The 23,991-nt window shown below is 45.4% G+C and overlaps 1 protein-coding gene and 1 long non-coding RNA gene across 2 annotated transcripts in view; one reads left to right on the forward strand and one right to left on the reverse strand.

Moving 5' to 3' along the window:
- Nucleotides 1-23,991, forward strand: part of LOC106725687 — a 70,086-nt gene that overhangs the window by 20,091 nt on the left and 26,004 nt on the right. The gene's annotated exons all lie outside the window — the stretch shown is intronic.
- The window catches only part of TMEM233 (transmembrane protein 233), a 32,130-nt gene that overhangs the window by 7,114 nt on the left and 1,025 nt on the right, over nt 1-23,991 (reverse strand). The window contains exon 2 of the mRNA XM_005863776.2: nt 3,938-4,074. Within this exon, the coding sequence (XP_005863838.1) occupies nt 3,938-4,074 (137 nt within the window). The remainder of the gene's footprint in view (nt 1-3,937; nt 4,075-23,991) is intronic.

Consider the following 23,991-nt stretch of genomic DNA (forward strand, 5'->3'; position numbering starts at 1 on the left):
TTTATGAGTTTGGGTAAAGGCTATCCTGACCCGAGTCTATTCCAAGAAAATAAACTACCTGGGGTTTTGATCATTTGGAGGAGAAATGATTGGTTACAGTTTTCTTGATAAAGATAAAACAATTTTTTTAAAGGCAGGGACTCTGAGATTAGTTACAGTTTTATTGATAATGGATAAAGAATACTTTTTTAAAAGGCAGGACTACACAATTTTAAAAAAGGCAATAGCCTACTTCTGACAGTTTTATAAAGGAAACTTGGAGAACTCATATTCGAGGCTCTTTGTCTTGTCTCTGGGCCTGGTCAGCCATAAAGTCCGGTTTTCCCAGCCCCTCCCTGGAAGTCCTTGCTGCCTTTTCAGAGCCTCCCTGCGGGCACATCTCCTAGGCAGTAACTTGACTCCCCGGAGTTAGATACACCACATTAGGCTGATGAGTTTGCTGATGGAATGAAAACTGACCACTCTGTTAGTGACTGGCAGTGGTTAGTAGTTCTTCCTTTTGCATTTGGGAGGGAGGACGAGTGCCAGGTTTTGGCAAAAACTGTTCTCCTTGCCACGTGCATCTGGATTCCTGGGTGGGTGTGGGGAGCTGGAAAATGCAGATATCTGGGCCTTACTTCAGACATAGCGAGTTGGAATCCATCGGTGTGGGGCTTGGGTGTCAAAGTCCCCCAAACCTCCCCAGGGAACTGGGAGGCAGCCCAGAGTTTGGGAACCCGTGGGCTGTAATTTTCTGTATTGCCATTCAGTCCTTCCTATGGCTGGGAAATTTTATTTCAAAGGATGACTGAGAAATGGCTTTGTTGTTGGACTTAACGGAAGGTAGAATCAATTCCATTCCCTAGTTTCTTACACACACACACACACACACACACACACACACACACACACACACGGCAAGCCTTTCAATTTGAGTTGCTCCATGGGTTCTTATTCTGGAAGGCATTTTTGTGTTCTTCGTTAACATGGAGGGAAAGGTGTCTATCGAAAAGGAACCTGACCATACAGACAGGGAAGTCGATTCTATCCTCACTCTAGAGACAGGGAAACCGAGGCACAGAAAGTTTAATAACTTGCCAGGGTGGTCTGTGTGGCAGAGCTAGGATTTGAATCCTGGTAAAACCGGTGCTGAAGTCCATGTTCTCACCACTGTGAACACTACTTCTTAGGAGGAAGGAGCAGAGAAGTGACTCACGCTCACATTTTAGAACTATTAACAAAGCCTTAATCACAAGCATATACACATCACTGCCTTGTCTCCAGGTAGAAATATTTATGTTAAAGATGGACAAAGTCCCCATATAGGAAGACTTCTGGGTCCCTTATAAAACTTCTTGGATGGTGTCTAATGGGCAAACTGAAATTTGAAATCCAAATTGTCCACCAGAGACTGTAAAGTAGATAATCTCTAGGTTGCTGATGTGGTTGTTGTATGTTTTTGTTTTGTCTTTTTTTGACCCTCACCATGTATTTAAGCAATGTGAACTGATCGTCAGCATTTAAAAGTCAGGAGATTTGAAATGAAAACCCAGCTTTCCAATGTCTTTGGGAAAATGGGCCCCATGGAGTCTGCATTCTAAGTGGTAACAATTAGCTGGAGCAGAGTGGTGGCTGTTCTGTTCAAGTGGTGGCTGCTCCTCTCTAATTCGCCCCAGTCCCCACCACACCCTATTGTCCCACAACCAGGCTGCTTCATTCATGTATTTTTTTTTTACTAACTCCTGAAGTTTTTTGATTTTCTTTCCCTTGGCTCTGACTCATCACGTGGTGTTTCATAGGTTGAAACCTCACCTACCAACCTCATATAAAACAATTCTGGAGGTAGCTGCAGGGCGAGTGCCATCCATTGGCCTTTGTTACTGAGTATACCAGAAGGCACACGTTGGCTTCGAGGCTGTGTGGTGTTGTGGTTAAGAACAGTTTCCAGAGCCAGATATTCCAGGTTTAAACCCTGCCGTTACCACTCACTAGCTGTGAGACATCAGGCAAATCTTTGATTTCTTCACTTCTCTGAGCCTCAGTTCCTTCACCTGTGAACCAGGGATAGTAATACCTCATGGGGTTGCTCTGAGGAGTCCCTGAGGATTGATTCCTGTAAGGGCTTGGAGCAGTATCTGGTATGTGAGTGTCCGCCACTATTATTATAACCCACTTAGCTCAAGCTTGGCTCTGGGCAGTATGTATTTTCCGAAGTCCCTAGGAGTTAAGCCAGGACTTGGCCTTGTTCTCCTGGAACACACACTATCCTTTGAGTTTGGCTCATGAGTTCAAAGCCTTGAACTCGATTTAGTGGCATCTTAAGTTCTCAGGTGCTCTCCCAGGCATGATAACAATAGTAGTGTCAGGATTAAGAAATGGTTTGCATTTTTTGTGCACCAACTAAGGAACAGACGCCTTGTTATACACATTTTGTGGATCATCTAGTTCACCTTCACAATAGCTCTGTTAAATGGGTACTACTATCATTCCCATTACACAGAGGAAGAAACTGAGGTTTAGGGACATTAAGCAGATGGCTGTACTACTAACCCAGCATTCTATGGCGCCAGACTTCCTGGTTGCAAGTCCCCCCACTGCCCCACCTTACTGTGAGACTTTCAGCCATCTGCCTCACGTCTGTTCCCTCCTTGCCCAAAGCCCCCCATTCTTTCCTTTGTGACACTCCCTGTTTTGACATCTCCTCCTCCATCCAGCTGCCCTGATTGCTCCTGGATCTGGCTTGTACCATAGGAAGTTTAGCTACTGTGACATCCACTATGCTCTTGGTTGCCAAGGGTGGGTTGGCTGATCTGGCAGGCTCAAGGGTGTCCTCTTCCCCCCTCACTCACCCATTGACCCCTTCTTGAAATCAAGCCAAAGAGGCCGACCTACTCAGCTCCTGGTAAATGGTATGGGAATAACCGTGCTGCTCTGGCTGTAAAGCTAAAGAATTTCCCAGAATTCTTGTCTGCCTTTCCAGGAGTTGTACAGGGAGACACAGATGGATTGGGCCTCTCATTTCTGAGTCTTGGTTGTCTGTCACATGACCTTACCCTCTGTCTAACCTCTGATGGAAAAGGTCATTGATTCTAGCAGATGGAGCCCATCTCAGCTGATCAGAGAAATCCGAATAAGTTTTCCCAAATCCAGAAAGAAACATCAACAGCATCCATTCCTTATGAGGTGAGAGCTCGCTGGCAGTACCAAAACATGTGGTGACCCTTCTGCCCTTTAAGAACATTTTGGCTAGTTTAGTGCAAAACCATGTTGGAACTCAGTGAGCAGATCCGAGTGTCGGCAGAACAAGTCATAATCCCAAGTATCCCATGCATGCGCCCACAGTCCTGCTCTCTCACTGTTAGGTGGGACGGGTGCTTTGTTTTAGCCAATTGTGAGTCTAAGTGACATCTGCCACTCCAGGGCTGAGGCAGCAGAGACCCAGGTGGGATTCTCTGGTCTTCTCTCCCCTGGGTTAGCCTGAGGAGGCCTCATATTTTAGATCAGGGGTTGGAAAACTATGGTCCACAGGCCAACAACCTGTTTTTGTAAATAAAGTTTTATTGAGCACAGCCATGCCCATTCATTCACATATCATATATTGCTGCTTTTGTGCGAAAATGGCAAGAGTTCAGTAGTTGGGACTGAGATGGTGATAGAGACATATGGCCTTCAAGGCCTAAAATATTTGCTATCTGGCCCTCTCTTGGAAAACTTTGTTGACCTCTGTTCTAAATAGAGCAGCTACGATATGCTGGAGCTTTGGATAGCATGGGGCCTCGAATGATCCCGTGGAGGAGAGACCCTTCCCAGACCTCCATGGCCCATGTAACCACAGCGAAGAAAAAATGGAAATGCTTTTGCTTGGGATTGTCTGTTACCAGAGAATAACCTAACCCAGCCTACCCGATCCTGACGGGCATTATTCTACATTGGGAGGGATTCCAAAAAGCCTACTTACTTCCTTGCGAAGTGAACTGCACAAGAAATACCGATGATGAGAAGGCCGATGATGATGGAGGCAATGGCCACCCACTTGGCATTCCTCCCAAGCCGCCTGGATCCTTCCACGTCTCCATTGTTGTAGCTGTTCAGAGACTGGGGGACACAAGGGAAGAGCAAGTGATGACAGACAACCCACAAGGAAAGACGTGCTTCTCAGGCTGATCTGAGCAGGCAACATATAACCACCTCCTCCAGGAAGCCTTCCCTGAACTCCCAGGCTGGCTAACTTCCCCTTCTGTATTTCCTGATGACTTCCATCTTACCACAGCACATTGAAATGACTGATTTGGCCTCTCCCATTAGAGTGTAAGTGCTATGTGGGCAGAGACCATTACCTTATTCAAGTGCCCACTGCAATAGTTGTCATGGAGAAGATGCTTGATAAATATTTGTACAATGAAAGAATAAATGGGTTTACTGTCTCTTCCACAAAAACAGGAGTTTGCAAACTGTGATCCATGGGCCACCTTCAGCCTGCTGTTTTGTAAATAAAGTTTTATTGGCACACAGCCACACTCATTTGTTTACTCTTGTCAGTGGCTGCTTTGGTGCTACAGTGAGTGTTGGATAGCTGGGACAGAGACCTAAGGCCTAAGAGGGCTAGAAACCTTATTTGGTCCATGATGGGAAAAGCTCTACTCCTGCTCTAGAACAGGGGTCCTCAAACTACGGCCCGTGGGCCACATGCAAATACAAATATTGTATTTGTTCCCATTTTGTTTTTTTACTTCAAAATAAGATATGTGCAGTGTGCATAGGAATTTGTTCATAGTTTTTTTTTAAACTATAGTCCAGCCCTCCAACGGTCTGAGGGACAGTGAACTGGCCCCCTGTTTAAAAAGTTTGAGGACCCCTGATCTAAAATAAGATATGTGCAGTGTGCATAGGAATTTGTTCATAGTTTTTTTTTAAACTATAGTCCAGCCCTCCAACGGTCTGAGGGACAGTGAACTGGCCCCCTGTTTACAAAGTTTGAGGATCCCTGCTCTAGAAGGTTGATCCATGATGTCAGGGACTTGGGCTGACCTGTTCACCTCTATGCCCAAGTCAAACTGTCATTCACCTACTCAAACAGCCTTCCCGGATGTTAAAATATTGGAATGTTTCTGTATTGGCTGGTAAATAGCAGCTACCCCTCCAATGTCCCAACCACCCTGGCCTCTCCCCTGAATTCCCCTGACCTCACTGCGATCCAACAATTAAAGGGTTGCCCCTGGGCCCAGCAGAGCATCCAAGTTTGTTAATATTTTAAATACTGCCCATTGTAGGAGCTCACGAAATACTGGCTGAATGAATATGTCTGTTTCCCTACAGAATGTGGTTCATTAAGGGCATGTTGGGGTCCCCCTGGAGTCTAGCCCAGTTCCAGGCAAAGTGGGGGTGCTCCGAGAATGCTTGCTGCTGAGCTGAAGGCCCAACGCCATTCCTCACTTATAATAAGCCTCTATCATAACTCCCATTGTGAGAACCCCCCCAAAGTTGTGCAGCAGCCCAAAGACCGGAAACACGCATTCTAAGAGGGACTCCATCATTGTAGATTTCAGTGGGAACCTCACATCCTCATCCTGAAATCACAGCACTTGCATGATAATCACTCCTCTTCCTGGACTATTAAGTGAGGGAGGGTTTGGCATTATGCAGTCAATTACAAGCCAGAGAAACACCCAGTATGCCACAGGGCTTTCTGCTTCCGGAAGCTTCCATTAATTCTTGGATCCAGGCCACCTTAGTCAGCAACAGGCCAGGGGACTCGGCAATGAAAAGGACTTCCTTTCAGCCCTTTGTGGGAATGGAGAGCCAGAGCTCAGTGACGCCAGGGACTGTCAGCACGGCGAGTTTCAGATTTCCAAGTCCCGAACCCTGGCGTTCTCAACCCTGGGTGCTCATTAGAAACACCTGGTTGTTGTTATTATTATTATCTTAATAAATAGCTGGGCCCTATTCTGGAAAGATTCTGATATAACTGATGTGGGGATCAGACATCAATTAAAAAAAAATTGTGGCCCTGGCCGGTGTGGCTCAGTTGGTTGAGCATCGTCCTGTGTACTGAAAGGTCGCAGGTTGTGGGCTCAATCCCTGGAGCATGTGGGAGGCAACTGATTGATGTTTCTTTCTCCTTCTCCTTCTCCCCTCCTCTCTCTCTAAAAATCAATAAAAACATTTAAGAAATTGTGGTGAAATACACATAACATAAAATGTACCATTTTAACTCTTTTTGAGTGTACAATTCAGTGGCATTAAGTACATTCTCATCTCAAACTCCAACTCTGTACCCAGTGAACACTAACTCCCCAATCTACCCTTCCCCAGACCCTAGTAACCACCATTCTACTTTCAGTCTCTGTGAAATTGACTTACTCTGGGTTCCTCATATAAATGGACTCAGACAATATCTTTGTGTCTGGCTTATTTAATTTAGCATAATATCCTCAAGGTTCATCCATTTGTAAAAAGTGTCAGAATTTCCTTTCTTTTTAAGGGTGAATTATATTTCATTGTATGTATAGACCACATATTGTTTATCCATTCACACATCGATGGACACCTGGGTTGTTGCCACAGTATTTTTTTTTTAAGCTTTTCAGGATTGAAAATCTTTGGCAATGATTCTTAATGTCCTGCAAGGTTATAGTGTTCAGCACCTTCAAATTTATCCCAAGGAAGTGTGTAACAGAGCATGGGCTCTAAACTCAGAGTGATCTGAGTTCAAACCCTGTGTCTTATTAGCAGTGAGAATTAGAGCAAGTTACCAAGCTTTCCAGGTGTTTTCATCTGTAAATTGGGGACAATAGTAATAGTACCTTTTTCACCCTGGATAATAAATTAATGCATGAAGAGTGGTTAGCATTGGCTGAGCACATATACCTGTCTTGTTCTTCCTAAAAAAACTTGGTATCCTTGGAGTGCAACAGAATTATCTGGGCTCCTTATCAGAATCAGAGGTGGTGAGAACAGCCAGTCTGTGCCACATCTATGTGTGTAGGCTCTGCCCATGAGCACAGGTGACATGTGGGGGTCCCTGGGCCACTTGAGTTGTTAGTTTCAGGTCGCCTGACGCGGGGGGTTTGGGTACAGTGCAAGCCATGGCCAAATCCTGCCCAGCCTTCCATCACCTGCTGCCAATCTGGCCTCTTGTTTGTGACCCTTCTCTCTGCAAATCACCATCTCTCTGGGGCTCATGAGGGAGACGTTGAGTCGGTCCAGGAATGGGACCATGTTTGGCTTGAAGAATAGATGAAAAGCCTCCTTCAGTATCAACTGTGAACTGTTCTCTCCCCACGAGTGTTCTTATGGATTCGTTTCCTCCTCTGGTTCTTGGGAAAGGGGCTGACCATGGGTCAATCTGCTGGGTGGATATGAGGATCAGGGGGAAGGATGAGGTTGCATACTCCGGAACTGTAAGATTTCACTCTAAAACCATCACTGTGAGGCTCTCGGGCTTTAGGGTGGAAATCTAGCAGTGAAGTAGGAGGGGACTGGTGCCTCCTCCCCAATTCACTGGCTGTAATTCCTCCAGATTGGAGTCGCATACTAGCGTCTCCCAGTAGATGCTATGGACTGAAGTGGTAGAAATGGATTTTAGAGAAAAGTGCACAGTTTATATGTATTTTTTCCTGATGAGCTTAGAAAGCAAACTATCCCATCTGCTGTGGAAGAACTAGACAGAAAAGGGATGGCTTAGATATTTAAAATTTATATGATCTCGTTAACTCTTTTACAAACTACCTGTGTGATTTGTGAACATGTAAAGCATTCAAACACTACAGAGACATGTGCAGTAACTAGTAAACTCCTCTCAGTCCCATTTCCCAGAGATAACCACTGCTAATAGTTTGCATTTGCTTCCAGATTTTTTTCTTCCCACGAATAATAGGAAAGGAACACTGACACTTTCTCTTGCTTTCAGTGTGAGTAAGCGCATCATGTGCATCACAGTCAGGAGAAGGAAACAGCAATTTGCACCCCGAGACAAACCAGGAATAACAGGGCCAGTCTGTCTAGTCCGCAACCCCCCAGCATTACAGCTGAGTATTTTCCATAAGTCTTGGCAAAGACAAGTTCATCCCCACCCTTTTGCGATTAAACGTAAGTCACTTCCTTTGTGGGTACTGTAATCTTTTTTTAAAGTCTTTTTTAAATTATTTTTTAATTGATTTCAGAGAGGAAGAGAGAAGGATAGAGAGATAGAAACATCAATGAGAGAGAATCATTGATTGGCTGCCCCCCCCACCACCACACTAGGGGGGATGGAGCCCGAAACCTGGGCATGTGCCCTTAGCCGGAATCGAACCTGGGGCCAACACTCTATCCACTGAGCCAAACCAGCTAGGGCGGTACTGTAATCTTTTGAGAAAGATACTGTTTTGCTTTTTTATTTAAATTATCGTGAACAGACTAAGGTAAAACTTGGTAACCTTGGCAATTGTGTATTTGTTTCCTTTAAATACTTGGGTTGTGCTTTTTATTTGGCTAGCAGCTAGCCGCTAGCTGGTTGGTCGCTTGCATTTCATGTACCTTTTTTTCTTTTCTAAATGTTTCAGCGTCTGAATCTTTCTTTGACAAAATAATAATGATAATGATGACATTTACTGAGCATTTATTATGTGCCAGGCACTGTGTTACATCCTATTCAAGGATTATCTCATTAGTCCTCATAACAACCCTATGAGGCAGTTGCTTTACTGTTGCCATTTTACTGATGGGAAGACTGAGGCACAGAGAAGTTCAAGTCACATAGCTGGTTTGGTAAAGTGTGTGTCTCTGTGTATGTGTTTCTATACTGACACACTCAGAGTTCTTCGTTAGTTTTTTTTTCTTGTTATTCTAAAAATATGAATACTATCATAATATATTTGTTCTACAACTCACTTTTTTCCCCACTTAATAGAGGGCGGCCAACTTTCCAAACCAGTGCCTACAGGTCTATCTCATTCCTGCGTTCTCTCTCCAGTTATGATTTAAAATAGTGAGTTCTATCAATAGACTTTCTAATGTTACACCATCCTTGCATTCTTGGGCAGGGGGAAATCTTAACCTGTCAGGCCCCATTTTGGGGAGCTAACTTTTTGCTTTCAAACAGCTTCTAACTTACAGAAAAACTGTGAGTGTAACTGTCTCGTTCTTGCTAATGGCTTTGTAGTAGTGACTTAGATGGTCACCCTCACCCGTAGACATTTGTTATTTATCGTCTGTGGCAGTTACATAAGAGGCTGCGGTGCACATCCTCGTTCAGATGTTTGTGTACACATTTGAGCCTCTCCTTCAGATGGAGCCTAGGAATTGGATTGCACAACCACCCTCATTTTAAGGTGCTAAATGGCAAGTTCCTGTCCCTGTTCACTGTGCAAAGTATGTTAAAAAGAAGGACTTCAGCTTCTTTCCAGTTTTTATTCTCCTCCGAGAGGCAGGTGAACCTTTCGCAGAGTGAGGACAAATGGGCTCTCACCACACATTATACAAGGCACTCCGAGTCCCCAGCGGTATCTTTTCCTTTTCTCTGGGCCTGGGCTTACACTGGAAAAATATAATCGTCATTACAAAACCCAGGGCTTGGTCAATTGCCTCGAGCCAGCAAAGGTCCCATCTGGACAGGAAAGCAGGCACGTTTCTTTCTCCTGTAGTAAATACCAGAGATGTCATGACCACCCACCTGGTTATCTCAAGCATGTCATTTGTACACCCCTTCCCTGGATGGGCACACGATGCTTCAATACCCACTGAAGGCAAGTTGGCCAGGAGCCAGAAATGAGGAGGACTGTTTCTACGCCAACCACAGGAAGGCTACAGTGCGGAGCAGCAGGACTGGGTCGTGAGGCCCTGCAGCCAGGATCCCGGCTTCAGAGAGGAAGAGAGAAGGATAGAGAGATAGAAACATCAATGAGAGAGAATCATTGATTGGCTGCCCCCCCCACCACCACACTAGGGGGGATGGAGCCCGAAACCTGGGCATGTGCCCTTAGCCGGAATCGAACCTGGGGCCAACACTCTATCCACTGAGCCAAACCAGCTAGGGCGGTACTGTAATCTTTTGAGAAAGATACTGTTTTGCTTTTTTATTTAAATTATCGTGAACAGACTAAGGTAAAACTTGGTAACCTTGGCAATTGTGTATTTGTTTCCTTTAAATACTTGGGTTGTGCTTTTTATTTGGCTAGCAGCTAGCCGCTAGCTGGTTGGTCGCTTGCATTTCATGTACCTTTTTTTCTTTTCTAAATGTTTCAGCGTCTGAATCTTTCTTTGACAAAATAATAATGATAATGATGACATTTACTGAGCATTTATTATGTGCCAGGCACTGTGTTACATCCTATTCAAGGATTATCTCATTAGTCCTCATAACAACCCTATGAGGCAGTTGCTTTACTGTTGCCATTTTACTGATGGGAAGACTGAGGCACAGAGAAGTTCAAGTCACATAGCTGGTTTGGTAAAGTGTGTGTCTCTGTGTATGTGTTTCTATACTGACACACTCAGAGTTCTTCGTTAGTTTTTTTTTCTTGTTATTCTAAAAATATGAATACTATCATAATATATTTGTTCTACAACTCACTTTTTTCCCCACTTAATAGAGGGCGGCCAACTTTCCAAACCAGTGCCTACAGGTCTATCTCATTCCTGCGTTCTCTCTCCAGTTATGATTTAAAATAGTGAGTTCTATCAATAGACTTTCTAATGTTACACCATCCTTGCATTCTTGGGCAGGGGGAAATCTTAACCTGTCAGGCCCCATTTTGGGGAGCTAACTTTTTGCTTTCAAACAGCTTCTAACTTACAGAAAAACTGTGAGTGTAACTGTCTCGTTCTTGCTAATGGCTTTGTAGTAGTGACTTAGATGGTCACCCTCACCCGTAGACATTTGTTATTTATCGTCTGTGGCAGTTACATAAGAGGCTGCGGTGCACATCCTCGTTCAGATGTTTGTGTACACATTTGAGCCTCTCCTTCAGATGGAGCCTAGGAATTGGATTGCACAACCACCCTCATTTTAAGGTGCTAAATGGCAAGTTCCTGTCCCTGTTCACTGTGCAAAGTATGTTAAAAAGAAGGACTTCAGCTTCTTTCCAGTTTTTATTCTCCTCCGAGAGGCAGGTGAACCTTTCGCAGAGTGAGGACAAATGGGCTCTCACCACACATTATACAAGGCACTCCGAGTCCCCAGCGGTATCTTTTCCTTTTCTCTGGGCCTGGGCTTACACTGGAAAAATATAATCGTCATTACAAAACCCAGGGCTTGGTCAATTGCCTCGAGCCAGCAAAGGTCCCATCTGGACAGGAAAGCAGGCACGTTTCTTTCTCCTGTAGTAAATACCAGAGATGTCATGACCACCCACCTGGTTATCTCAAGCATGTCATTTGTACACCCCTTCCCTGGATGGGCACACGATGCTTCAATACCCACTGAAGGCAAGTTGGCCAGGAGCCAGAAATGAGGAGGACTGTTTCTACGCCAACCACAGGAAGGCTACAGTGCGGAGCAGCAGGACTGGGTCGTGAGGCCCTGCAGCCAGGATCCCGGCTGCCTGGCCACTCCTGGCATCCACATGGCCAAGAAGGAGAGACCCAGAGCAACCCCTCATTCTCATCACTGGGGATGAACACCAGTAGGTCTGACGTACTGGGAACTGGTAACACTTTTCACCAAATGGTAAAGCTGTTCCACCGTCCAAGCCAGAAACGATGGGAAGTGCTTGTCCTTCCCCTCTTGCTGCCTCCCTCATGGTGCCGCATGAGGAAGTGCTGCCTGTGTGGTGGGCCCCCAGGCGCATTCTGGGATTCCTTCCTGGGGCAGTTAAATTCATTTTAGGTAGATGACATGGATGTCATAGCAATGGCTCTAGATGAAATTCTCCAAAGTTACACTTTTTATACTGCCCTGTGTCGGTGGCTTCCAACCCTGCCTGAACCTTAGAATGACCTGAGGGGCTTAAAACCATCCTTGTGCCCAGCCCCATCCCAAACCAATTGGACCAGGATCTCTGGGGATGGGACTCCAGCATCAGCATTTTTTGAATCTGATCCCAGGTTGAGAAGAATTGAGAACTACTGTCCTGGACAGCCATTCATTCCTTCATTCCTTCGTTCATTCATTCAAAAACTATTTACTGAACACCAGTTCTCTGCCAGGCAATGCTGCCTGCCCTCATGGAGCTTATATTCTGGTGAAGATGGAAAATAAACAAACAAACAAGCAAATAAGACGATGACGACAGAATATTCTCAAGGCAAGAAGAATGGGGTGGAGTGAGGGAGCTCTGGCTGAGGTGGGGGCAGGCAGGCTGAGACCTGAAGACCTGAGAGGGAGCAGGCCTGCAAAACACAGGGACAAGAAGAGCCTGGCAGAGAGAACAGCTGGTGTGAAGGCCTAGATGTGGGAAAGAATTTGTTTTAGCTGAAGGCACGCAAAACCCAATGTAACTGAAATGTAGGAGGGAGGGAGGGAAGGGAAAGAGAAACAAGACCCAGCGACAGAGCTTTTGCACCTTGAGGGCCGCAGGGGCCAATGGTGGAGCCCAAAGCAGTCGGTGGGGTCTAAGCAAGAGATGATGGCAGGGCTGCCTGGGTCCCCGCATCGCCCACTGGAAGCAGCAGCCCGGCCCTGCGGTGCTGACAGTTCGCAGATGAGACTCCTGTGTGCGCATGAGAGAAACACCTCCTAGAAATACAGAAAGGAATTGTGCCAGGAGCTGCCTTAGCAGGGAGGGATGAGGACCAGTGAAACCTGGGCTATTGTTTATTAACATAAGCCCCGTGTACACTCACGGGTCATTCATGCCCAGGGGAACTGGGACGAAGACAAAAATAGATCCTGCCTCCTCAGTGACCACATTAGCTTGGAGTAATTGTTCTAGTTTGGAATGAGGGTTGAAGTAAAAGTAAACCAAGGAGCTGTGCTAAATATGGCAGCAGGTTGGCTTGAGACCAGGGCAAAAGTAATGGTCTGTTAAGAGCTCTTATGTGACACTCCACTGGGTAAGAGCCCTAGACCTCTAGTTTGGGGCCTATTCTGAGATTCCTTCCTGGGGCAGTTAAATTCATTTTAAGTAGAGGACATGGATTTCATAGCAATGGCTCTAGAACAAAGGAAGCTTATTCCACCTCAGGGCCTTTGCACGTCCCGGCTCTGCTCCGATCTTCTGGTGGCTGGCTTCATCCTTTGCCAATCAGGTTTCTAAAGTAGGATTCTTCTCCACCACCTGCCCCCACTAGGCCTCTGTAATACTCCCCTGTTTATTCCTTTCATGTGCTCATCACTCTCTGAAATGATCTTATTTATGTGCTGGCCTGTGTCTGGCCTGTCTTCCTCCATTCATACATAAGTTCGCAGTGAGCTGGGACCAGCCTCGTTTGACAAGCAGGGGAAGGCTGTGGTTGTCCTGTGCTGCCCATGGAAGTGTGGGCAAGTCTGCCCAGTCTCGGGAGAGAATGAACCCTTTGGCTATAGATCTGAAGCCACATTCCCCAAAGAGCTCATCTGTTGGTTCCCTGTGTCTCATTTCTTATTGGGTTCAGAATTCTCGAGGGGGAGAAGAGTGGTTAACCCAATGACCCAACAGGCAGGCTGCTTCTAACTTGGAACCAGTTAGCTCACAGGTGCCCCAAATGTCAGCTGTGTAAAGCTGGCATTTATCAGGATCACCATAGTGCCGGGCACATAGGAAGTGTTCAGAAATTGCTGAGTGAATGAATGTGGGAGAACCTTTCCTCCCTGTTTTCTGCCCTTCAGAAACGGCGGTAAAACGTTTCCCAGGTGCTGTTTCTTTGTGTTGGCTTAAAGCTCTCCTCCCTAATCCGAATCCCTGCTCCTAGCTTTTCTCTTTGAACTTCAGAGTAACTGCCACCCAATGGCAGCAGGAGCCAGGGTGGCCATATGTGGAAGTGAAGGCTGATGACTCAGGCTTTCTCTGTCTTTGGTCTGGCAAACTGATGGCTACTCGCTTCACTCCCTGCCTGTTCCATTTCCCTTCTCATTGAAAATGGGCCTTGGAATTTGCCACAATACAACACATATGTGGGAGAGATTTTTGGGGGGCTCACGGGGTGTTTGAAGTGATGGAGATGTTCTCTCCAGTGTCTGTCTGTTGGTAGATACTCACCGAGGAGATAGTGTGGCTCAAGGGAAAATATTATGAGCCATATGTCCTTCAAAAGCACGAAGAACTTAACTCGGGAGCCTCAGGTGCCCTCTATGGGGTTGAGAGACAGAACAAAAAAGTGGGCTTAACTATGGAAAACAGTATGGAGGTTCCTTAAAAAATAAAAAATAGTACTACCACATAATCCAGCAATTCCACTTCTGAGTATGGAGCCAAAGGAAATGAAAACAGATCTTGAAGAGACATACGCACCCTCATGTTTATCACTTATAATAGCCAAGATATGGATGCAACAGTGGATGAATGGATAAAGAAGTTGTCACACACACACACTCTCACACACACACTCACACACACACACTCACATACACTCTCACACACATACACTCTCACACACACACACACTCACACACACACTCTCTCTCTCACACACACTCTCTCTCACACACACACACACACACACACTCACACACACACACTCACACACAAACTAACACACATGGAATATTATTCAGCCATGAGAAAGGAAGAAATCCTGCCATGTGTGTATCAACATGGATGGACCTTGAGGACATTATGCTATGTAAGATAAGTCAGACAGAAAACGACAAATTCTGTCTGATATCACTTATATGTGACATCTAAAAAGTCAAATGTGTAAAAACAGAATAGAGTGCTCTTACCTGGGGCTGGGGAATAGAAGAATTGGGGAGATGCTGGCTAAGGCTACAGACTTGCACCTACTAGATAAATATCCTGGAGACCAAATGCCCAGCACAGTGATTACAGTCAACAGTGCTGCAGTATACACCTCAGCCTTCTAAACACCAGAGCTCTAACAGACTAGATCTTAATTACTTCCAACACAAAATTATTCTCATGTGACAGGAGAGAGGTGTTAGCTAACACAACAATGGCAAAGGCATTGCAATACATATGTATAAAATCAACATGTTGTATGCCTTAAAAACATACAAAAATTACATGTCCGTTGTATATTAATTAAAAAAAAGTGGACTTATATTAGTGGAGGTAAGCTTCTGCTTAAGTTAAAAACTCAGTAAAAGTGGGTATTTAAAGTGACATTTTCCAAGCATTTGCTTTGTGGCAGGAACAGTACTAAGCTGCAATTTCTCTATCCTTAAAGATTTCCAGGACTAGAACAAAACATCGGAATAAAACAGCATTTGTTTTAACTATAGAGCTGACCATTTCAGCTCAATAAGAACACGAGTTAGAGCAAGAATTACCCTTTGAGATGGAGAAAAATTCACTTATTTACCAACCACTCCCCTCTTTCTGAAGATTTTTTTCCTTTTTATCATCTTTGGGAAAAAAATCTTTATTTCTGATAGAAATGAGATCTAATCATTTATTATAGAAAAAATTGAAAATACTAAAAAGTTACAGTAAAATTTGAAATGATAATAGCCAAGTTTTACCAAGTACTTTGCATATATTACCCCATTGAATGACATGACAATCCCCTGGAAGTAGGTGATACTGTTTTCAACTTACAGATGAGGAAAACAATGTTGTGTTGGAATCAATGTTTATATTCATCTCTAATTTTTCACATTTAAACCACAACAAGAACAACAAATATTAATTAAGCAGTTACTCTGTGCTGGGTACCATGTTTCCTGTTTATTAACTCATTTTATAATTCACTTCATAATTAATGCTGGGGTGAGCATCCAATATGTAATGTTATGTCTTTCCATTTAGTTAATTTGAACAAATTTTTAATCTCTTGGTGAAGCTTTCTCCGTATAGATCTTTCATGTTTATCTCTGGTAGTTTAAATTTTTGTTTGCTATTGCCAATATTTTGATCTATTGAGTTGTCAATACTGAAATTCTAATTTTAGCACGTGTTCCCTTTTCTTCAAAACATCTCTTTCAAAGTCATCTTCATCTTTATCATCCCTTGAATATCCCTTTCTCTTTTTCAGTGTGTGTGTCCCTCTCTCTGCCTGTTTCTGCCTCTGTTTCTCTCTCTCTCTCTCTCTCTCTCTCTCTCTCTCTCTCTCTCCACACACACACACACACACACACACACACACACACACACACCTGTGTAGGCGCCCATCAGTGCCTGAACACAGTCCAGCTGTAAGGAATCTCTTTCTATAGATCAATATTGTCTTACTTCCCAAACTCCTAGATAGCAGGCTTCCTCAAAATAGCTTGATGGATGTGGGCACTTAGAAAATATTTGGTAGTAACAACTGAGCTTTCAGATGACTTCGTATTCCTTGTTCAGATGTTGCTTGCTCCTCATTTCTGTGCCAAAGGTAGTGCTGGGAATTCACAGCCTGGGCTTGCACATCAAAAGGTGCATTTTCCTCGTCACCACCGTTCATTCATTCATGCTTGTCTCTCTCCTTCTTGGGCTTCTGGGCTGTTTTTCTCCATAAATATCTTCAAGGACAAAGTAAAAATTGTCCTGTGGCCTATCACTAAAGCCAAAAAGCCAGAGAGGAATTGTGCCAGGCTTGCTTGAGAGTACTGTACGAGGCTTCTTATGTTGATGGGGCAGGTCTACTAAAGAAGAGCGCTTTCAGAGCATCACGGCTGTGTTCCTATCTAAAGGCAAGGCGTAGTGGGCTGATGGTAGTGCCCCTGGAGGGTGGCCCGTAAACTCCACGGCAGGACTGTCGTGTTTGATTCTGTCCCCGAGTGCCACCTTTTCACATGAATAAATGGGAGAACAGCTTTCTTGCTGGGGTTTTTCGAGGAACAAGTGAAATTGTGTGAAAATGCTTTGAGAAGTAAAGGCATATAGGCAAATGCACTACTACTACTACCACCACCACTACTACTAATGGCAATGCCATACTATCAAAATTGTCCAGAACAATGAACAAATGAAGTTATCAGTAGAGGACATTAAGTACAGGAGGTCTCCTTCACTTTGGGGAATAGGTGATATGATATAAAGGGTAAAGGAAACAAAGACAAATTCCTGGATTTCACCTATTGGTAAAAGAGAATGAGGGAGGAATAACAGCAAAATATGGCGAGAGGGACCCATTAAAACACCTGTGCTGGAAGGAAAGGGGAGAGGGGTTTACAAGGCAAGAGTGTTAGGATGGAACACCTCACAATATCCCCATGTCGACAAAAGCTCAACTCATTAAAAGTGAGGACCAAGGAGTCATTAAGAACAGAATTTCCCAAGTGTGTTCTCTGGCACATTTGCCTTTGGTCAAAGGACCCTGGGCAGCATGCTTGCTAAATGCCCCAGGCTTTCCTGTTCCAAGGCACAGGGGTTGACCAAAGGCTTCGAGAAACCCCGAAGGAAAGCAGACAGTTCGCTTTTACTCAACTTGCATTTGACCTCTCAGTTTCATCCCTCTATTTTCTGTCCCCGTCTCGTTAAAACTTGTTAACATCAGGCAGAAACAGTTGTGTGAGAAGCAGTTTTGGAAGGTCTGGCTTCATTCTTGAACTTGCAGAACTGGAGGTTTTCCGATATGTTCAGGCGCATACTCAGGAGGCATCACACTTCTGGGTGAAGGGCTTTTAATTGAAAAATATTCATGCCCTGGACTAGCCAGTTGAGAATAGCACCATTTTCCACACGTGAAGCCACTGGTGTGCTGTGTGAGGACTAGCCAGGAAAATTGCCCTTGGGAACTAAACCTTGGCCAACCTCTCGGTGACCCTGGCATGAGCCTGGGTCTGCTGGGTATTTTCCAAAAAAGGTTATCAGAAATGCAGAACACAGGTGGGAAAGGGGAGATTCTCAGAGAAGTAGGAGCCAGCTTAGGGCTCTGTAGCCATTCAGCAAACATTTGTATTACTTCCTTGAGGGTTCCTCAACTTGCTACTGTTTTTTTTTTCTTTATTTCTACCCTCATATTTTTAATTCCCAAGAACTGTTTTGCTTCTCCAATAGTTTTATTTTTTCCAACTTGTTCTTGTTTTGTGACACACAGTTTCTTATTTCTTAAAGGATGTTAATCATCTATGCTTGCCATTTTTTCTTCTACTTCTCGCATTATTAATTTCCTTACACTTCATTTGTAAACCACAGGTCTCTGAATTCAGAAGAACTTCACAAGTGTATGCTAATCTTTGAAAGCCTCTTCATATTTGAAAATGGGATGTTGGAAAACTTCTTTTAAAAAGATATTTTTATTGATTTCAGAGAGGAAGGGAGAGGGAGAGACAAAAACATCAATGATGAGGGAGAGTCATTGATCCGCTGCCTCCTGCATGCCCCCTACTGGGGATTGAGCCTGAAACCGGAGTATGTGCCCTGACTGGGAATCCAACCATGACCTCCTGGTTCATAAGCTGACGCTCAACCATTGGGCCACACCAGCTGGGCTGCAAAGCTTCTTGAAGATGAGGCTTGTCAGTGGGGGGTCATCCTGGGGTGATTGGGTGGGGATGCCATCAGTTCTCTGGAGAACTCCTAAATGTTTGTATCTGTAGGTTTTTTCTTTTGGATGGTAACATCCTTGGAGAGAAATTCTCCAGTCTCCCGCCTGGATGCCAGGGTAAGGGTGTCAAGTAGGGGCGGGGGTAGAGCTTCCTTGTTCAATACGCAGACTTCCCATTAACCCCACTGGCAGCGCAGCCCCTTAACATTACTGTCTGCTGTGCCTGGTGTCTGCAGGCACTCTGATTAATCTCACCAGAGTGCAGGCCTCCCCTTCTATCGGGGTAGTTGAGGAAGCAGGTGCCCACTGCATGGGGTGGTAGACGATCTCTGATAGTTTAATGACTTTTTCAACAGTTTCTAAGATTCCTTCTCTATTCAGCCCTACCCTCTATGCCAACGGTTCTCAACCTGTGGGTTGCGACCCCTTTGGCGGTCGAACGATCCTTTCACAGGGGTTGCCTAAGACCATCCTGCATATCAGATATTTACATTATGATTCATAACAGTAGCAACATTACAGTTATGAAGTAGCAACGAAAATAATTTTATGGTTGGGTCACAACATGAGGAACTGTATTTAAAGGGCCAGAAGGTTGAGAACCACTGCTCTATGCCTACCTTCAAAGGTGATGTCTCCAGTTAGTACCTCCAATTTCTGAACCTTCCTAGAATTTTGCAGGGCAAATTGTCCCCCCCCCCCCCTCCCCCGTTGGCTCCTTCTTCTGCAGGATTTAGATTTCAGTGTTATTTACTCTGTAAAGTTAGCCAAGACTCTACTAGCCATTTTCCATATTCTAACATTTTTTTCCCACCTCTCTCATTCCTTTTTTTGTTCTCCTAATTTGTCCTTGGGTGTTTTCACCCTTTTAAATCCACATACTATCATTTAAAGTGGTTTCAGAAGGGAGTGGAGAGAAACAGATGTGTTCAATACTCTGTGCTTCACCAAAAGTCTTCCTTGTTTATTGTAGGTGTTTCAGTTTAGCATTCATATTTACCTTTAGGCTGCAAGTTATTTATAATGGTGACATGTTTATTGGTTACTGCTTTTTTAAGTCTCAATAAAAACAAAAACTGCTATTGGAAAACATCCCTAAAATATACTCCTCTCCTCTTCCTCCCCCATCATCACCATCATTATCAATACTTACTGAGTTCTAGCGGTGTTCTAGGCAATGAAAACATTTAACTTTTACCATTTAAGGTCCACAACAGCACCTGAGTAGGTACCATCACAGCCCTCACTTTACAGGGTTGAAAAATCAAGCCTCAGAAAGACTAGTTGCATGAAATCACAAACAGCAAAAAACAGAAAAGCTTTAAACTTCAATGGTTGGTCTCTAGACCGGTTCTGTAGGTGTGAGGAAGAAGAAATTTTGATGAGAGAAGTCTTATAAATTATCCAATCAAAAGTCCTTGGCTATTTGTATCCACACTTAGGGTAAGCAAGTTGGTTCAACTGTGCAAATGATTATATCAAAAGACTAGTGGCCCAGTGCACGAAATTCGTGCACCTGGGGGGGAGGGGTCCCCCAGCCTGGCCTGTGCGCCCTGTCACAGTGCGGGAGCCCCGCGATCCATCGCCCCAAAGAGGTAGGCCCCACCCACCCATCCGGGGTTCCTCGATGGATTGCCCTAAAGAGGTAGGCCGGAGCCAGGGGAGGCCTGCGGACCCCTGGGCCGGGCTGTGGCAGAGGCCTGTGGTCCCCCGGTGCAGGTGCTCGGGGAGGCCTCCCTCGCCATGGGCCCCAACCCCGGTCCCCCCAGTTCCCGACGCTGCAAGTCCCTGCCCACCCGTGTCTGCTGCATATGCAGCCTGCTGATTGGTCATTACGCGTGAGGGCGTCCCAACCAATTTGCATATTACCCTATTATTCATATAGACATCATCAAGAATGGACCCAACTCTAGTCTCGAGTCAGGTAGCAAATTCCAGCTACAAAACCAATGGATGGTAAATTCAAGCTAAATTTTCCAACTCTCTGTAACTTGCCTGGATCCTTTCTTCTTCCAGATCCCGAGGGCAAAGACCTTGCTGATCCTATTTATCCCTTGATAGAGGTAAAGGAGTATAGAGCCTGGCACATAATAGGTGCTCAGTAAACATGTGTTGTGTGAACAAACGTTCTTTCTCCAGGGTCAAAAACCAAATGGAAATTATGAGTCTCTCTTCACTTGGAATAAACAGAGATAACCAGGGATGCATCCAGATAACCTGGGAGCATGATGAATGAGGCCTGACAACCAGCCCGGGCTCCACTTTCCAAGCTGTGTGCCCTGGTACAGGCTGTATCTGCATGGAGAAGGGGTGCCACTTTCAAGTTCACACGCATGGGCTAGCAGTGGCCCAGTCTGGGGGGAAATTCTGGCGACATATGTCCCTGAAATTGATGACAGGTTAAGTACACTTTCAACAAATAGATGTTTGATACATGGAGAAGCAAAGACTTTCATGTTCCTGCCACTGGCAATGCTCAACCCACCAACATTCCAATGTAACAAGCCATGATGCACATTGTATGTCCTGCCTCACAACCGCCAGGACAGGGCTGGTGGAAAGATCTACCCACAGCTTGAAGAACACTTCTCAGATATATATTTTCCAATATAGTTTTTTTTAAATAATGACGATAATTTTTATTTTATTTTTATTTTTTAAAATATATTTTATTGATTTTTTACAGAGAGGAAGGGAGAGGGATAGAGAGTTAGAAACATCGATGAGAGAGAAACATCGATCAGTTACCTCCTGCACACTCCCCACTGGGTATGTGCCTGCAACCAAGGTACATGCCCTTGACCGGAATCGAACTTAAGACCCTTGAGTCCGTAGGCCGATGCTCTATCCACTGAGCCAAACCGGTTAGGGCAGTGGTCGGCAAACTCATTAGTCAACAGAGCCAAATATCAACAGTACAACGATTGAAATTTCTTTTGAGAGCCAAATTTTTTAAGCTTAAACTATATAGGTAGGTACATTGTTATTAACTTAATTAGGGTACTCCTAAGGCTTAGGAAGAGCCACACTCAAGGGGCCCAAGAGCCGCATGTGGCTCGCGAGCCGCAGTTTGCTGACCACTGGGTTAGGGCAATGATGATCATTTTTAAAAAAAATAAGTTTTTATTGATTTCAGAGAGAGAAAAGGAGAGGGAGAGAGAGAAACATCAATGATGAGAGATAATTATCAATTGGCTGCTTCCTGCACGCCCCTTACCGGGGATCGAGCCTGCAACCTGGGCATGTGCCCTGACCAGGAATCAGTGACCTCCTGGTTCATAGGTAGATGCTCTACCACTGAGCCACACCAGCCGGGCCCAGTATAGTTTTTTTATTTCCCAGCACCTACTCCAACTTTGTCATTTTAAAGAAGGCTTTGCAGGCTTGGCTTAATAAAGATATTGCTTTGAGATTGTTGGTTCTTTTTACAGTTCTGAGAACTGGCTATTTTGAGCCTTGTCGATATTTTCCATACGTCTATGTTTCTATCAATTTGCATTATTGTATAGTATTTATTGATATTGGGTGCTGTTGGTTTTCGGGGTAGGGCAATTCTTCATTGGGAGGACAGTCTCCAGCACTGCAGAACATTAGAACTCTTGGTCATTTATAGCAAATGCCAGGAGGAGTGCCCCAAATCAATGGGACACCACAGTTGCTCCCCCAGATTTCCAAATGCCTCCATGGGCAATGGCTTGCCTGAATTGATCACAAATTACAGATGGTCGAGCTTTGAAAAGGGCCGGGATTTAACATCACAAGACACCCTCAGGAAAGTACATACCTGGTGGAGTTGGTCAGCCACCTTCCTCCTGCACAGCCTTCCTCTTCCTCTTGGTTCTGTGGACTTTGCAGTCTCTATCGGGAAATTGTCTATCCCAGATCTGCACTATGTCAGTGGGAAGACACCTCTAGTACCTTAGAGGGAGTGCAATGAGGAGGGTGTAGGAAACTCTTTTTAGAATTTGGGTTTCACTTCCTTGATGTTCTGTTTATTTTCATATGTAACATATGTTTCCAGGCTCCACCATCTGTCCGTCCGTCTGACAGTTATTACAGGGGCAGGGGGGCTTTATTTCGATTCATCCTTACACAGGTTTGCTCAGCTTAAAAACAGGCACAGTTCCACTTTCTAGATGAGGAAACCAAGGCTTCGAGAAGGCACGAAACTTGCTCAGGGTCAACTTTCTGACTCCAGGGTCTGTGTTCTGGCAGTAGAATGGTCTCTTGCTATAAAACTATTTTTAAAAGGCTTGGGGTGGGGTGGGGGTGAGGGTGTCAGAAAAAGAGGTTTCTATTCAAAGCATGTACACATCTTGTCCCCCAGGACACACCAAGTGACATCATTAGCATTCAACCTGTCAGCACAGGCTGGAGTGTGGTGTTAGCTCATCTCAGATGGGGGTGGGGCACTGGGAAAGACGCAGATTGGCTGCTGATTCATTAATAAACCAGGATAGTGTGTGAGCACCAGTGGCAGCCTGAGAGCCGACTGCTGGACTGCTGTCTGGAGAATTTGGCAGCTGCATTCTCCCCAGCTTTACTGCAACCGCCTCCCCCCCACCCCCCCAGACCTGATATCCTGGGAGAGGAAGGAAACTGGCTGGGCTCTAAGGTGGCTTCAGGGCTCTGGGGTGGGGAAAAGCAGGCATTGTGGCCCATTAACACCATTCATTCATTCAAACATGCATTCGTTTCATACTTATTGAGCATCCACCACCTGCCAGAATCTATTCTAGGTGAAGAAACAGCAACAAACAACAGACAGATATCCCTGCCCTCATGAGGGAGACACAGTAGCATATTAGAAAGGGAAATCATCTAGCAGATGGATGAAGTGCTTTGGGCAATAAGCAGCAGGGAAGGGCGCGGAGAGCTTTGGGGGCTAGATTTTAAACAGATCAAGGCCTCGGGGAGTGACATAGGATCTAACAGCACCTTGGTGGACACTGCTTCAAACGATGTCACAATTACTACCTCAATACAACCCCTAAAAATGGTTATGATTATTCCCATTTCACAGACAGAGAGGCAGTGATTTCCGGGGTCTCACAGCCAGCACGTGGTGGAGCTGAGGTTTGAACCCAGGCAGCAGGGAGTCCAGCAGCTGCGCGCTGGGAGGTTGCTGCGGAGCCGCAAACCGGCTTGGGAAAAGGCAAGTTGCGGGCGCACAAGAGGCCTCTGTGGGTACCCTGAATCCAATACGGTCCACCCATGGGCAAATGTGGATGGACTTGAGTGGGGGTGGGGAGTTCCGTCGCCCAGCTGCAGAGGTGGCGGCCGGTGCGGGAGGGAGCCCACTGCTAGGGTTGCCCCGAGTCTGTGCCGGTCGGAACCTCACCCCGCCGCCAACCCCTGGCCAGTTGCTCCAGTCAATAAGGCGAGGAGGACGTCGCGGCACCCGTCGCCCTCCTTAGGGCTCGCCTGGGAGTTCCTGCCGGGCCGAGGAGGGCCGCGGAGGCGAGCTCGGGAAGGGAGGACTCAGAGCACCCGCTGTCGGCCCTCGGGAGAGGCGCGCGAGGT

Source organism: Myotis brandtii, unplaced genomic scaffold (assembly GCF_000412655.1).
Source record: "Myotis brandtii unplaced genomic scaffold, ASM41265v1 scaffold181, whole genome shotgun sequence".
Taxonomy (NCBI): domain Eukaryota; kingdom Metazoa; phylum Chordata; class Mammalia; order Chiroptera; family Vespertilionidae; genus Myotis; species Myotis brandtii.